This window comes from Hypanus sabinus, chromosome 10 (assembly GCF_030144855.1).
Source record: "Hypanus sabinus isolate sHypSab1 chromosome 10, sHypSab1.hap1, whole genome shotgun sequence".
In the NCBI taxonomy this organism is placed as follows: Eukaryota; Metazoa; Chordata; class Chondrichthyes; order Myliobatiformes; family Dasyatidae; genus Hypanus; species Hypanus sabinus.
The window spans coordinates 57,556,308-57,569,218 of NC_082715.1; the positions used below are offsets into that span (position 1 = coordinate 57,556,308).

Consider the following 12,911-nt stretch of genomic DNA (forward strand, 5'->3'; position numbering starts at 1 on the left):
AAAATTTGTAGAAAATTTATATTATTTATTTATTGATTTTTAATTGTATTATAATTACCTGTTAAATTTTACATATTTTTATATATAGATTACCGCTTGTTGAAATAGAAGCATCTTTTTTTGTGTGTGTATTGTCTTGTTTGTTGTGTTAATACAGCAACTTATGTATTTTCTGAATAATACAAGAAAGTATAGGAAGGTAAAAGCTATATTTCGTGGTTTTAAAATGCAAATAAACATATTGTGGCAAAAACAATGCAATCTTAAAAACTTTTGTAGTTAAGCTATGTGGTATTATTGTGTGAATGGATGCTGTGATTTAGACTTGTAAGATATTGCAAATGAATAAATATTTAACTTTCTATATGTAATTGTCACTTTCAGGGTAAAGTGGAGTGCTGGGATCCACGAACAAGAAATCGAGTAGGAATGCTTGACTGTGCCCTAAGCAGTGTGACAGCTGATACAGAGTAAGAAATGTAACGTTTCATTTATTTGTGTGATGCATTGTCAGGTTATGAAGACAACATGAAAGGTGCTACTGGGACTGCAAAATATGAATCCATAAGTTTGTGTGAGGGCTGACACATTTTCAGTGAAAAATGCTTGCTTTTCAGTTGATTTAGCTTTTTGTGCAACAATGCACCAATCAGCCAAAAAGCGAGAAAGAGAGGATTCATGCAGTAGAAGGGGAAAGCAGTTATCAGAATACCATCACATGAAAAAGTCCCAAGTGAACTAATACAAACTGAAATGTTCTCCACATTCTCTTAATTTCTTTCCAACTATTTTCTTAAATAATATTGCTTGTCTATCCAGTTATCCCATTTGCTAATAGTTGACCTCGACCCAGTTTTTAAGATGCACACCCAAGCTAGAGGATGCAAAAACTAAACTGCAGGAAGACCTCAGCAGGTCAGTTATTAATGTAGAGTGCCTAGAAGAAAGAAAATGAGTATATAAAAATGAGAGTGAGAGGTGAAACAGACTGGTAGTAGTGGATGGAACTCTAAGGGAAGGATGACAGGCAGATGGGCCCTGTCCTAGTTTGCATTTAGCCCTGCTATAACTGTCAAGAAGGCTGTGAACAATGGGTCAGTATGTGCAAAGGAAGTTAAATTGCATGCAAATGGAAACTCAGGTTAACCATTCCAGATGGAATGTAAGTGATCTGCAAATAGTTGCCTTGGCAACATTTGGTCTCAGTGATGTAGATGAGCCACATTATGAACTGTAGACCAAAACACAGGAAGTGCATGTGGGTGTTTGCCTCATTTTGGGTTTGTTTGGGTCTCTAGAAGGTGGTGTATGGAAAAGTGCTGTGTCTTCTATAGTACCAGGAAAGGGGATGAGTGGGAGGGGATGAACAGGCCAGGGATCTCATAAAGGGGTTAAGGCAAATGTGCTGGGTGCATGGGCTTTGGGAAGCATAGGGTTGGTGTGAAAGGTGAGCACTGTTCTGTCTGAAGAGAAGCTGATGGGAAATGGAGGAAATCTGAGTGAGGGCTTTTTCAACTATGGTAGGGGGTGAGCCATGTTTCCTGGGGAGGAGGACATTTCAGTTATATCTTGAACAGACACCGTAGAAAAATAAATTGTTTTTTAAGGGGTGGTGTACTTGTACAAGGAAAAAGTGTACATCTTTCCTCCCTTGTCTAATTCCACTTGTTGCCCTCCGGCCTCTGTCTTCACCCTTCTCTCCCCTCCCACAACTGCCTTTTTCTTTTATGTTTGCACCCATCTCCCATGAGCCTTTCATAAAACTCTGCCTAGATCCATCTGTTCATCACAGCTTGTCTGCAAACCAGCTCTTCCCACCCCACCACCAATTCCAACCAAAGATCTGGTTTCATCTATTGTCTGCTTGTCTTGCCCCTCCCTCTAACTTCTGCACAGTTCTGACCCAAAATGTCAACTATCTTTTAGCCTCCACAAATGCTGTTTATCCTGCTAAATTCTTCCAGCATTTTATTTAGCTCCTTTTTTCAGCATCTGTGTCTCAGTGACTCATCTATAGGATGTTGTACCTTGGATGCGTCAGTGGACTGTTGAAAAATTAACAGTGATCAGAAATGAACTTATGATCTTGGAGCATCTCATAACATTTTGCAGCCAATCTCTTTTAAGTTACTGCTATTTTGTGGCCTAAAGTGGCTAATATTCTACAGGCAACAAAGTAAAAAAAACATGTTGCACAGGTTGGATCTTCTCCTCTCCCTGTGACCATTTCTTCTCCAGTTACCTTTTCTCATAAAACTCCAAGGAACCATAATCATGCTCTTCTGGCATTTTGTCTCTGCAATTTTTACTTCCTTATAAAGACAATGAACATTGAGCAGTACTGCAGAGGAAAGGGCCCCTCAGCTCATGATGCCAATTTATGCTAAGTCCATTTGCCTGCACATGATGTATATACATTATCTGTCCCTCATAATATTATAATTCTGTAGATTGTCCCTCTCCCTCTGCTCCAGAGAAAACAATCCAAATTTGTCTAGCTTTAGAAATAAATGCATTGTAATCCAGGTGCCTTTTAGTGCTTCCTACTATACTGTTGCCTGTGTTGTCTACTAACTGTTGCCTGTTTTGTCAACTGATTTGTCTTGTGTTGCCACTTTCAGGGAGCTATGGGTTTGCACTCCCAAGATAAATGGTCCTAAGGATCTTGGCACTTACTGTACATTTTCCATTTGCACTTGACCTCGCAAATCACAACTCATTGCATTTTACCAGGTTAAGCAGTCTGACATTTTTATGCCTATATTTCCAACTGACCTATATCCTGCTATATTCTTTGATGATCCCATACCTCTGCCAATTTTCATGTAATTTAGAAACTTACAAGTAAGCCCACCTAATGTTTGTCCAGATCATTTGTATTATCACAATGGGTCCCAAGATTGATCCCTATGGAACACCACTGCAAATATCCAGACAGAATAACATTCTTCCATTACTGCCCTGTGTCTCTATGGTTAAGCCCATTGTAGTATAATCTACCAAGTCTCCATAGATGCCTTGTGCCTTAATCTTATAAATCAGCCTCCCAGGAGGAACTTAGTTGAAAGCTTCTGTAGAGTCCATGTAGACAACATCCATTTCCCTGATGTCCTTTTCAACCATCTTCATCACCTCTTCAAAACAAACTCATTCAATTTTGCAAGACTATAGTCCCACACACAAGGGCATACTGAATATACCTGACATATCTGTGGGTTTTCCAGATATGAGCAAATAGTAATCCCTGAGAAGCTTCACAAAATTACCTACCACCTATAATTGCCTAGTTTGAGCCTGTGGCCCTTTTTAAAGAAAGGAACAATGTTGGGACATTCTCCAGTTCTTTCAAAACTCTCCTTTGGCTAATCAGGGCATAAAGGTCTTTATCCCCAGAAATCTCCTCCCTTATCTCTCAGTAACTTGGGATAGATCCAGTCAAGCCCTAGGGATCACATATAGAGGTGGTCACATAGGCATCCACCTGGGCAGGGTTGTATGGGAGATCGGCAATTGCCCCTCTCCCCTCTCCACACCACAGATGTTGCCCAAGGGAAAGGCAAGGGCCCTCTTAGTATTCTTAAAAAGGCCCAATACCACAATTTTCTTTGGTAAAATAATATTTGCTCTAGAATATGAGCATATTCTTCCCTGAGCTATACTTCATGTCCTTCTTGTTGGAGAATATGGATGCCAAGTATTTATTCAGTATCTTGCCCACTTTCTCTGGTTCCAGAAATAAATTCGCTCCTTTGTTCTTGAAGTCTTGTCCTCTCCCTTCTTATTTTTAATGAATGTATTAAATGCCTTTATTCACCTTAATTGTCAAAAACAATTCTTGGTCCCTTTTAATCCTCATGGACCCCTGTTTAAGTTCTATTTGCCTTGTATTCCTCAAACAACCTATCTAATTTTAGCTTCTTAAATCTTACATATACTTCCTTAAATTTGCAACATCTTGTCATTCAAGGTTCCTAAACCAGGCTATCCTTATCATTCTTCCTCACAGGCACATATTGATGGTTAATTTTGCCTATCTAACCTTTAAACAAATCCCGCAACATATTTGGACTTGACAAATGACAGGCAGTCGTGAGTTCTTTTACAAAATTGTTGTAATTGTCTTCCCCTTATTCAGTACTGTCCCTGACATTCGATTTATCTTTGTCCAACGATCTGAAAACTTAGTTATGGTCACTCCCCAAAATGTTCTGCCACTGAAAATTATCACCTGAAAAGGCTCATTGCTCAATGCTAGGTCTAGTATGGCCCCTTCCTTGATTTTTAAGGATCATTCCTGGAAGTACCAAATATATTCTGCCCCCATCTAAGCCACTGGCACGAAGGAAACCCCAGTCAATGTTGGGGAAAATGAGGTTGTCCAATAAAACAAGCCCGTGTTTTTATTAGGGAGGCTAGAGACCCATAATGGAGCTGACTGATTTCACTACTTTCTGCAGCTTATTTCTATCCTCTGCAATGCCCTCCCCATCTCCCCCCCCCCGCCCCATACCAGATGGTGATGTAGCCAGTTAGAATGCTCTCCACAGTACTTCTGAGAAATCTGTTAGTGTCTTTGTTGACATGCCAAATCTCCTCAAACTCCTAATGAAATAGACCTGCCTGTCGTACTTTCTTGGTAACTGCATCGACATGTTGGGCCTGGGATAGATCCTCAGATATGTTGACACCCAGGAACTTGAAATTGCTGTCCCTGTCCACTTCTGATCCCTCGATGAAGACTGGTGTACGTTCCATTGGTTTACCCTTTCTGGAGTCCACAGTCATTTCTTCAGTCTTACTGACATTGAGTGAAAGGTTATTGCTGTAACACCACTCAATTAGCTAATTTCTCTTACTCCTGTATGTCTTCTCATCATCATCTGAAGTACTACCAATAATATTTGTATTGACAGCAAATTTATAGATGACATTTGAGCTGTGCCTAGCCACACAGTCATCAGTATAGAGAGAGTAGAGCCGTGGGCTAAGCACACATCCTTAATGTGCGCCAGTGTCAATTATTAGCAAGGTGGATATGTTACTTCTAATCCAGTTGCAGATGAAGGTACAGTGGCGGAGGTTTTGGACCTGTATTACTGTGTTAAACGCTGAGCTGTAGTCAATAAACAGCAGGCCGACATAAATATTAGTATTGTCCAGGTGATCCAAGGCCGTGTTAAACACCAAAGAGATCACACCTGATGTAGAACAATTGTGATGAGCAAATTGCAGTGGGTCCAGGTGTTTTCTGAGGCAGGAGTTGGTTTTAGCCGTAACCAGCCTCTTAAAGCACTTCATCATTGTCGATGTGGATGCTACTGAACGATAGTTGTTAAGATAGCTCACTGTGCTCTGATAGATTCCCTTTTGTAGCAGGTAGGAACTTCCAACTAACAATGAGGGATTGAAAATGTCTGTGAACAGATTGTTGGCACAGGTTTTCAGAGCCCTACCCCCATCATCAGCGATCACTTGTAGCCTAGTATGATTTGTCTCCTGGTGGTTGATCTGGTCACTTGTGGGTCTTTAGATGACTGAAGAGACCGATCTATAATTCACAAGTCCTATTGTAGTGTTGGTTGCTGTAGGTCTTTGAAGTGGTGGTGGATGTAGCTGGTTGGGCCTTTCCCAGTCCCTCCTTATATTGAAACTGCTTAGTCTCAGTGGCATTGTGGATGTATTCTTTGAGCTGTGTGCTCCCCTCATAGACAGTCCTTTTCCAGCTTTTCCTATCCTGTGCTAATTTCACTCATCCATTCAGTTTGATGTGGCACTTCCTCAGGTGGGTCTCAATCTCGTCCTTGAACTCTGGGAGTGCGCTTTGTATCCTTGAATTGGCCAAACAGCAGTTGTTTAGAGAAGCGGGAGTCAGGCGTACGGATGGTGTAACTGACCCATCACAATTGGTGTTGAGTCATCATTGTGGCTATGGAGTTAATGTTAGCTTCTTCCAGGATGCTGGAATTAGTATGCCTGTTCTTCCAGCTAACTCTCAGAATTTTTACCATCTTTAATGGTATGTTCCACTCCATATAGCAAGGAGAGGAAGACTATAGCTTTATATAACAAAAGCTTAGTGTTGGTCTTGATGTCCAAATCTTCAAAAAAAAACACTCTCTCAATCTGGCAAAAACTCCACTCTCACAGCGATTTAGCTGTGATTTACTGTGATTCACACTGTGACTTATTTCAAGGTCAGTGTTGACTCTTAATGGAAGAAGGATGCCAAGATAAGTGTTCTTCAGAGGGATGTTGTCAACCGGATGGTTGGAGGGTTAGGAGCTTGATCTGGAACAAGTTGGTGCAGGGATTGGGTTTTCTTGATGTTTAGGCGTTTGTATGCTCTAGAAAAAGCATCCTTTATGCACTGCAGATCCTCCTTTGAGGGAGCTGTGATGATGTTGTCATCTGCATATTGGAGCTCCACAATGGAAGTAGTTGACACCTTCCTCTTTGCCTTGAACCTGTTAAGATTAAAGACCCCCCCCTCCCCCCAATCTGTCTATAGAGAATCTGGACTCCTTGTGGGAAGTCTTGGCCTGTGAGGTAAAGAATGGTAGGAATATCAATGGCAAACGGAGTTGGGGCAATGATGCACCCCTGTTTGACTCCACCTCAACCCTAAAAGGTGCTGTTTCAGAGCCACTGTTGCCCTCATATCATTGTGTAAGAGCTGCAGGTTCTTCAGGTATTTCTCCAGGCACCTGATTTTGGATGGTACCTGCCAAAAGGCAGAACAATTTATAGTCAAGTGCTTTTGTAAGGTCTATGAAGGCCATATAAAGTTGGAGATTTTGTTCTTGGGCAAAAGAACAATTGACATGCTGTAAAAAATCATGTCAGATGTTCCTCGCACTGAGACTTGGGCAAGAGGTCACCTCCCAGAGATGAAAGCTGGTCACATAAAATTCAGGTGAGTACCTCTCCTGTTGTAGAGAGGAGGGAGATGCCTCTCTAATTTTTGAAGTGTCTACCTGAGATCAGCCGGAATCCTGTCTTGGTCCCAGATCTTGACAAGCAGGTCATGAATATGATTTAAAAGTTCTGTGCCACCTTCCTTGAGGATTTCTCCTGGAATTGCATCAGCCCCAGTGGCCTTCTTGTTCCTCAATTTCTTGCAAGCCGTCTGCACCTCTTTGATGCAAGGATGCTTATTTGTGTCTTCCTTCATGGATCGTTGTGGGAGCTGGTTGATGATTTCAATGTCAACAGTGGTATTATGACAAAGTAGCTCCTGAAAGTGTTCCTTCCATTGAGAATTGATGGCATTATTATCCTTTAGCAGCCTTTGTATTTCTTTGGAGCAAAGGGGTTTAAACGACAATGGTTTGGACCATACTCTGCCTTGGTGGCAATAAAGAAATCCCTGCTATCACCAGAGACAGTAAGCTGCTATATTTCTAGGGCCCCCTCAGTCTACTGCTCTTTCTTTATTTCCCTGGCTAAGCTGAACTGTTGCCTTAGCTTTGGAGTGAGCTTCTCAATTTACCTTGCAATTGATGTCCTGCCAGGCCCAGAAAGCTTTCCTTTTGTTGTTGATTAGCTCTTCTACTTCATTGTCATTTTCATCAAACCAAACTTTGTTTTTCATGGTCTTGTATCCAATGATGTATCAAGGATGGAGTTCCAGTGTGCTTCATTGTCCTCTGAAATGCAGCTTTGGGAGTCTTTCAGAGAGGGCAATTTAAAGATGTGCACCTTTGCCGTGTCTTTTAGGCTGTCCTTTTTGGGCCTGGAATGGCTCAGCTTCTTTTGCATTCTACTCTCCACATGATTTTGATGGTCATTTGTGAACAAATAAGCTGATGGTCTGTCCTTCCTCCGATCAATGACATAATCTATAAGATACCAAGTCTTTGAATGGGGATCATCCATGAAATTTTCACCTTATTTTTCTGGTGGAACAGGGTGTTGGTAATTGGTCAGGTCATGTTCAGTACACTTGGAGAGTAAAAACACTCAATTGGAGTTGATGTTGCCAACACCTTCCTTCCCAATTGTGCCTTTCCTGGAGTCACTGTTTTTGCCAATTCTAGAATTGAAGTCTCCAAGAAGAATTACCTCATCTTCCTTGGGAATATCTGATAGTTTGCAGTTTAGGTTAGTGATTAGGAGGACTCCTTAATGCCTGGTGAGTGCAGTTGGAACATAGGCACTCACGGCTATAGCCATTTGGTTGTTAGTGAGCTTAAGGCAAATAGTCATGAGGTGTTCATTGATGCCAACTGGCAATTCGGAGAAGTGGCTGATGGTGCTGTTCTTTATGGAGAATCCAAATCTGTTGATTCTGGATTCATCTGCTGACTTACCCTTCCAGAAAAAGGTGTATTCATCCTTCTCCTTCAGTTCTCCTTCCTCGGCCAATCATGATTCCAAGAGAATGGCAGGATCAATTTGGAACCTTCTCATCTCTTTTGAGGTGATCAGTGGTTTCATGGTCCATAAGTATCCACACATTCCAGGCTCCAAAATTCATATGCTTTTGTTCCAGACTGCATTTTGGTGATACCATTGGATGTAGTAATCCAGTCAGGACTGTGGAGGAAGGCTTTTTTTTATATAGGCACCTTTACTAGTCCCTTTCCTCTGTGGGGTGAGCAGAGTGGGTCCTAAATAGGGCTGCTCAGTCCAAAAAGCTCTATCTGTCTCAGTCCAAGAGCAAGACGACTGTATCTAACACTCACTGCCTCTGTGCCTGGTTGTGGCTGGGAGTTCACAGACTTCGTTTTCCTGATCCTGTCAACACTTCCTGATCGCCACGGGACTTCGTCCAAGCTAGTCGATCAGATTACCAAACCAGGAGAAATGCCTGTGCATGAGGGAGACTGGTGCACAAGAAGCCACCACATGGTCCTTGACAGAGAAAAGGCCAGAATCCAATGGCATGGAGACAAAGATGATTGGGGGCCCTCTTCTGCTGCAACCTTTCTCCGCCTTCGTAGCAGTTGTGGTGGTCTCCGGAATCTCAGAACTGTAATTTACCACCATTTTCTGCCTGCTCTGCCATTGAGGTTTTTGTTGAGTCAAACTTCATTTGGATCCTCCCCCTTCACCTTACTACCGTGGGTGACCCTACCAGGAACAAAGTTCCAGGAGGCATTGCTGCCAGGTTCCCAGGATCACATGAGCCTCTCCATCATGACAAGGTGGCAGGACCCTGGAGAGGAGTGCCCTACCAGGCACACCATCGTCCTTCATTATTCATTAATCTGGGTGTGGAGGGAGTGGTGTGTTTTAATCTGTGGAATTGATTGCCACATTTGGCTGTGGAGACCAAACCATTGAGTTTATTCAAAGAGGAGTTTGATAAATTCTAAATTAGTAAGGGCATCAAAAGTTAGAGAGATGGCAGGAGGGTGGGATCGAGAGGGATAATAAATCAGCTATGATCAAATTATGGAACAAATTCAATATGGTGGAGGTTCGTGACGATTTCATTAAAACAAAGGTTCTCTGATCTGGATCGGATAGGCAGAAAGACACAATCACAAATTATTTACTTGGAACTGCAAAACTATTATTATGACAGAACAAAGCAAGCATTAAGTACTTAACTAGACATGCACAGGCCCGCTCATTGCAGCGCACCTCCCGTTCTGCTAATTTCCGCTGCATTTATGACCAGCCCATACGTGAGACCTTGAAGAACTATCCCCAAACCTCCTGAATGTTCTTGCTCTACTTTTATACCCTTTCCATTGATAAGAATGTTGCAGTAAGTTGACCAATACATTAACACTAGCGCAAACCACTGAACCAGTCATCAATTGTCACTACTCTTCATAAGTCCCACCTCTATGCTCCTAACTTTCATGTTCCCACAGTTGTATTCTCACAGTCTTGCATTCTTACATTTTTATCCCATGGTTGTAATCATAGCTTCTGCAGCTAGTTCACGTATGTCCGAGGCCACTGGTAAGACATTCAACAAGCGCAAAGATTAACCCTTTAGATCCCTTGATTGTCACAGCCCATTGCATCCGGCCTACAGACCTTCATTCAACCCCCACGGGGGCCCTACCATATTACAGTCGGCCCTCCTTATCCACGAATTCCACAGGCGTGAATTCAACCAACTGCGAATCACGAAAACCTGGAAGTGCTCTTCCAGCACTTGTTCGAGCATGTGCAGACTTTTTTTTCTTGTCATTATTCCCTAAACAATGCAGTATAACAACTATTTTACATAGCATTTACATTGTATTAGGTATTATAAGTAATCTAGAGATGATTTAAAGTATATGGGAGGATTTGCGTGGGTTATCGTGGATTGGGATCGAAAAAAATCGGAAGTTCTCTTACTAAGTAAGTCGGAACGGGTACATCCGGTATTATTTAGTGTCAGTTAGTCAAACGTTTGTCTTTGTATATAGTATATATTTTACCTTTCTATGAATATAAAACACTTAAGAATGTATGTTTCAGCGCTGGGCTCGGGAAGTTTCCGAATTCGATCTAGTGATAGATTGTTCCCAAGTGCGCTCTCCACCAGGCCGGGTTGATGTGGAGGATCAAAATCCCAAAACCCAATAATTAAACTACTCCGTTGCTTGGTAATAATTGTAACTTTAATTGGGGCACAGCCTTTCTCACTTTATCCTTCAAAATTGTCCGATCGTGGACCGACGTATCCTAACACTTTTCCAATAACTGATGGCGTTTCACCTCTTTCCAATCGCTTTATTATTTCCGCTTTATTTTCAATCGTTATCGTGATTATTTTTGTGAACAGAAACACTGCGGATTCGGATCTCTGCCGCTGGGTCCTAATATCCACTGCATTGAGACAAGTTGAATAAGGGACTTGAGCATCTGCGAATTTTGGTATCCGTGGGGGATCCCGGAACCAATCCCTCATGGATAAGGAGGGCCGACTGTACATGCAAATTGCAAAACTACTAAGCATTTAGCAACAGGGCTATAGCATATCCCAGGCACTACAGTAGCCCACCTGGCTTGCCAAAGGGTCACCATCTCCTTCCCGGCACCTAATAGTTATGGAACTGATATCTAGTGATTATTGGATATGGTCAGCCAAATATATATTCTTTGATTCATTAAGGATGAACAACACTCCTGGCCTATTACGGCACAGGCACTTCCTTCATGTGCCAGGATATAATCCAGCACCATTCTGTTCTGGCTGAGACCATCAGAATAACTTCGCTTCAAAACATAGCAGTACCATATAGGGGAAAAGCCATCATCCAGACCCACTCAACCTCTTTTTCTGGCATTTTGGCTTGTGGGTCAGATAATCAGTCAGATCATCACAAATGACACAACATACCCCAGGTGGTAACAACAATCAGACCAACCCATGGGAAGCCAAGGGTAGCACACAAGTGCCATTTAGTGTGGAACACACTGGCCTCCTAACAGTACGTTCCTACCATAGTAGTGCCATATTGCTCTGTACCATTAAAGTGCATAGGGGTACATGAGCTATTCCTCATCAGAACTTGTCCATCATAGCAGCACTGGCAATTATTCTAGGATTGAGGTATTACATTCATTTTGCCACATTGGTCTTATTTGATCATATGCCTGTATATACTATTCCTTAAGTATTTTGTTTACAGTCCCATCAACAATCATGGCTGACAAGTTCATGATGGATTCAATCCATGCCCAGTATTTGGTGTCATTCAGATGGACAGGGATCAGTGTTTCCATGCCTGAGTGCATTGAAATCCAGGAGCATATTCAGTATTTTGTGTTCCTGCCACGTTCTGAGGAAACTATTAATTGAGATCACTATCACTGTTGCGGTGAGGAACAGCAGCACTGTAGGGAAGCATGTTATCACTTCCTTTTAGTTAATCATTGGATGTCTAGACAACAATTCCTTATTCTCTCGGAGCTGCCACCCACTTACCCAGCCTTCAAGTCACTATCTCCCTCCTCTCCTGTGATCTAGTTAGTTGTTGTACCCATGCCTTCCCCAACTCCTCTTCTAATTAAACCTGTTCTCTTTTTGGGGATCAGACACTGGCAATGTCAGGACCCTCTCTGATCTCCGCAAGTCTGGAGTTCAAGTTGATCACTTGTCAAATCTGACCTGTACCTGTACCTCTCCGGAGTTGCCCCCAGGGTCCTACCAGCCATCCCCTTGGCTTCAACTGGCATGCTAAATAATTCACTGTCACGTTTTTGGGGTGTCAGTGCCACTCTTTGGTTATCTGCCAATTCCCTTACTTCTTCTAGATGCTGACTCTTCACAGCCAAACAACCTCGATCTTCCTCCTCTGAGATCGCCATGGCTGTCATTGTCAGAGTAGTTCTAACAACAGTAGTACTGTGTACTGCTTCTGTTGTGTCATGAGAAGTGTGGGCATCTACATGGCATACTGTGATCTGTCACTGCTGGGCATCATTCCATATTGCTCTCTAATAGGATTGTTCTCAAGGAGGCCATTCATGTATCTCCCAGTTCAGCCCATGCCATTGGGACATCCATATAGCCATCCCTTTTGCCACAGCCCAGGAGTCGATGTATCTTCGCACTGGCCCTGTGACCTCATGTAGGGCCAGAGTTGAGGCCACCAGTTCTTCCAGCTGGCTGTACCCTCCCTCCTGCTCAACTGTTACCAATTTCCTTGTTGCACTACCCTTCCAACACTTTGCCACCATGCCAACAGTTGGAGCCGTCAGTGAACCACATGCTTTTTCCCTTCTGGGGTTTGGTCATCATACAGTTTGCCCCATTGTATAGGCAAGGGTTTTGGGGTGGCAACTTCAGTCAGAGGTGCTGTAGTCAATGGTAGCTAGGATCATAACTAGCTCATAGAGTTGGCTCACCCCATTGGAGCCTTCATCTGATCTGCTAAGTACCAGTTCTGTGCTGAACTTGACCTTCTTTGTGTGTCACGTGGTCAGATTACACTTAATGCATAATAGTTAGGTGGAGT

The 12,911-nt window shown here is 42.6% G+C and overlaps 1 protein-coding gene across 1 annotated transcript in view; it reads left to right on the plus strand.

Moving 5' to 3' along the window:
• The window catches only part of nol10 (nucleolar protein 10), a 117,240-nt gene that overhangs the window by 48,050 nt on the left and 56,279 nt on the right, over positions 1 to 12,911 (plus strand). Inside the window, exon 9 of the mRNA XM_059981885.1 lies at positions 385 to 470. Within this exon, the coding sequence (XP_059837868.1) occupies positions 385 to 470 (86 nt within the window). The remainder of the gene's footprint in view (positions 1 to 384; positions 471 to 12,911) is intronic.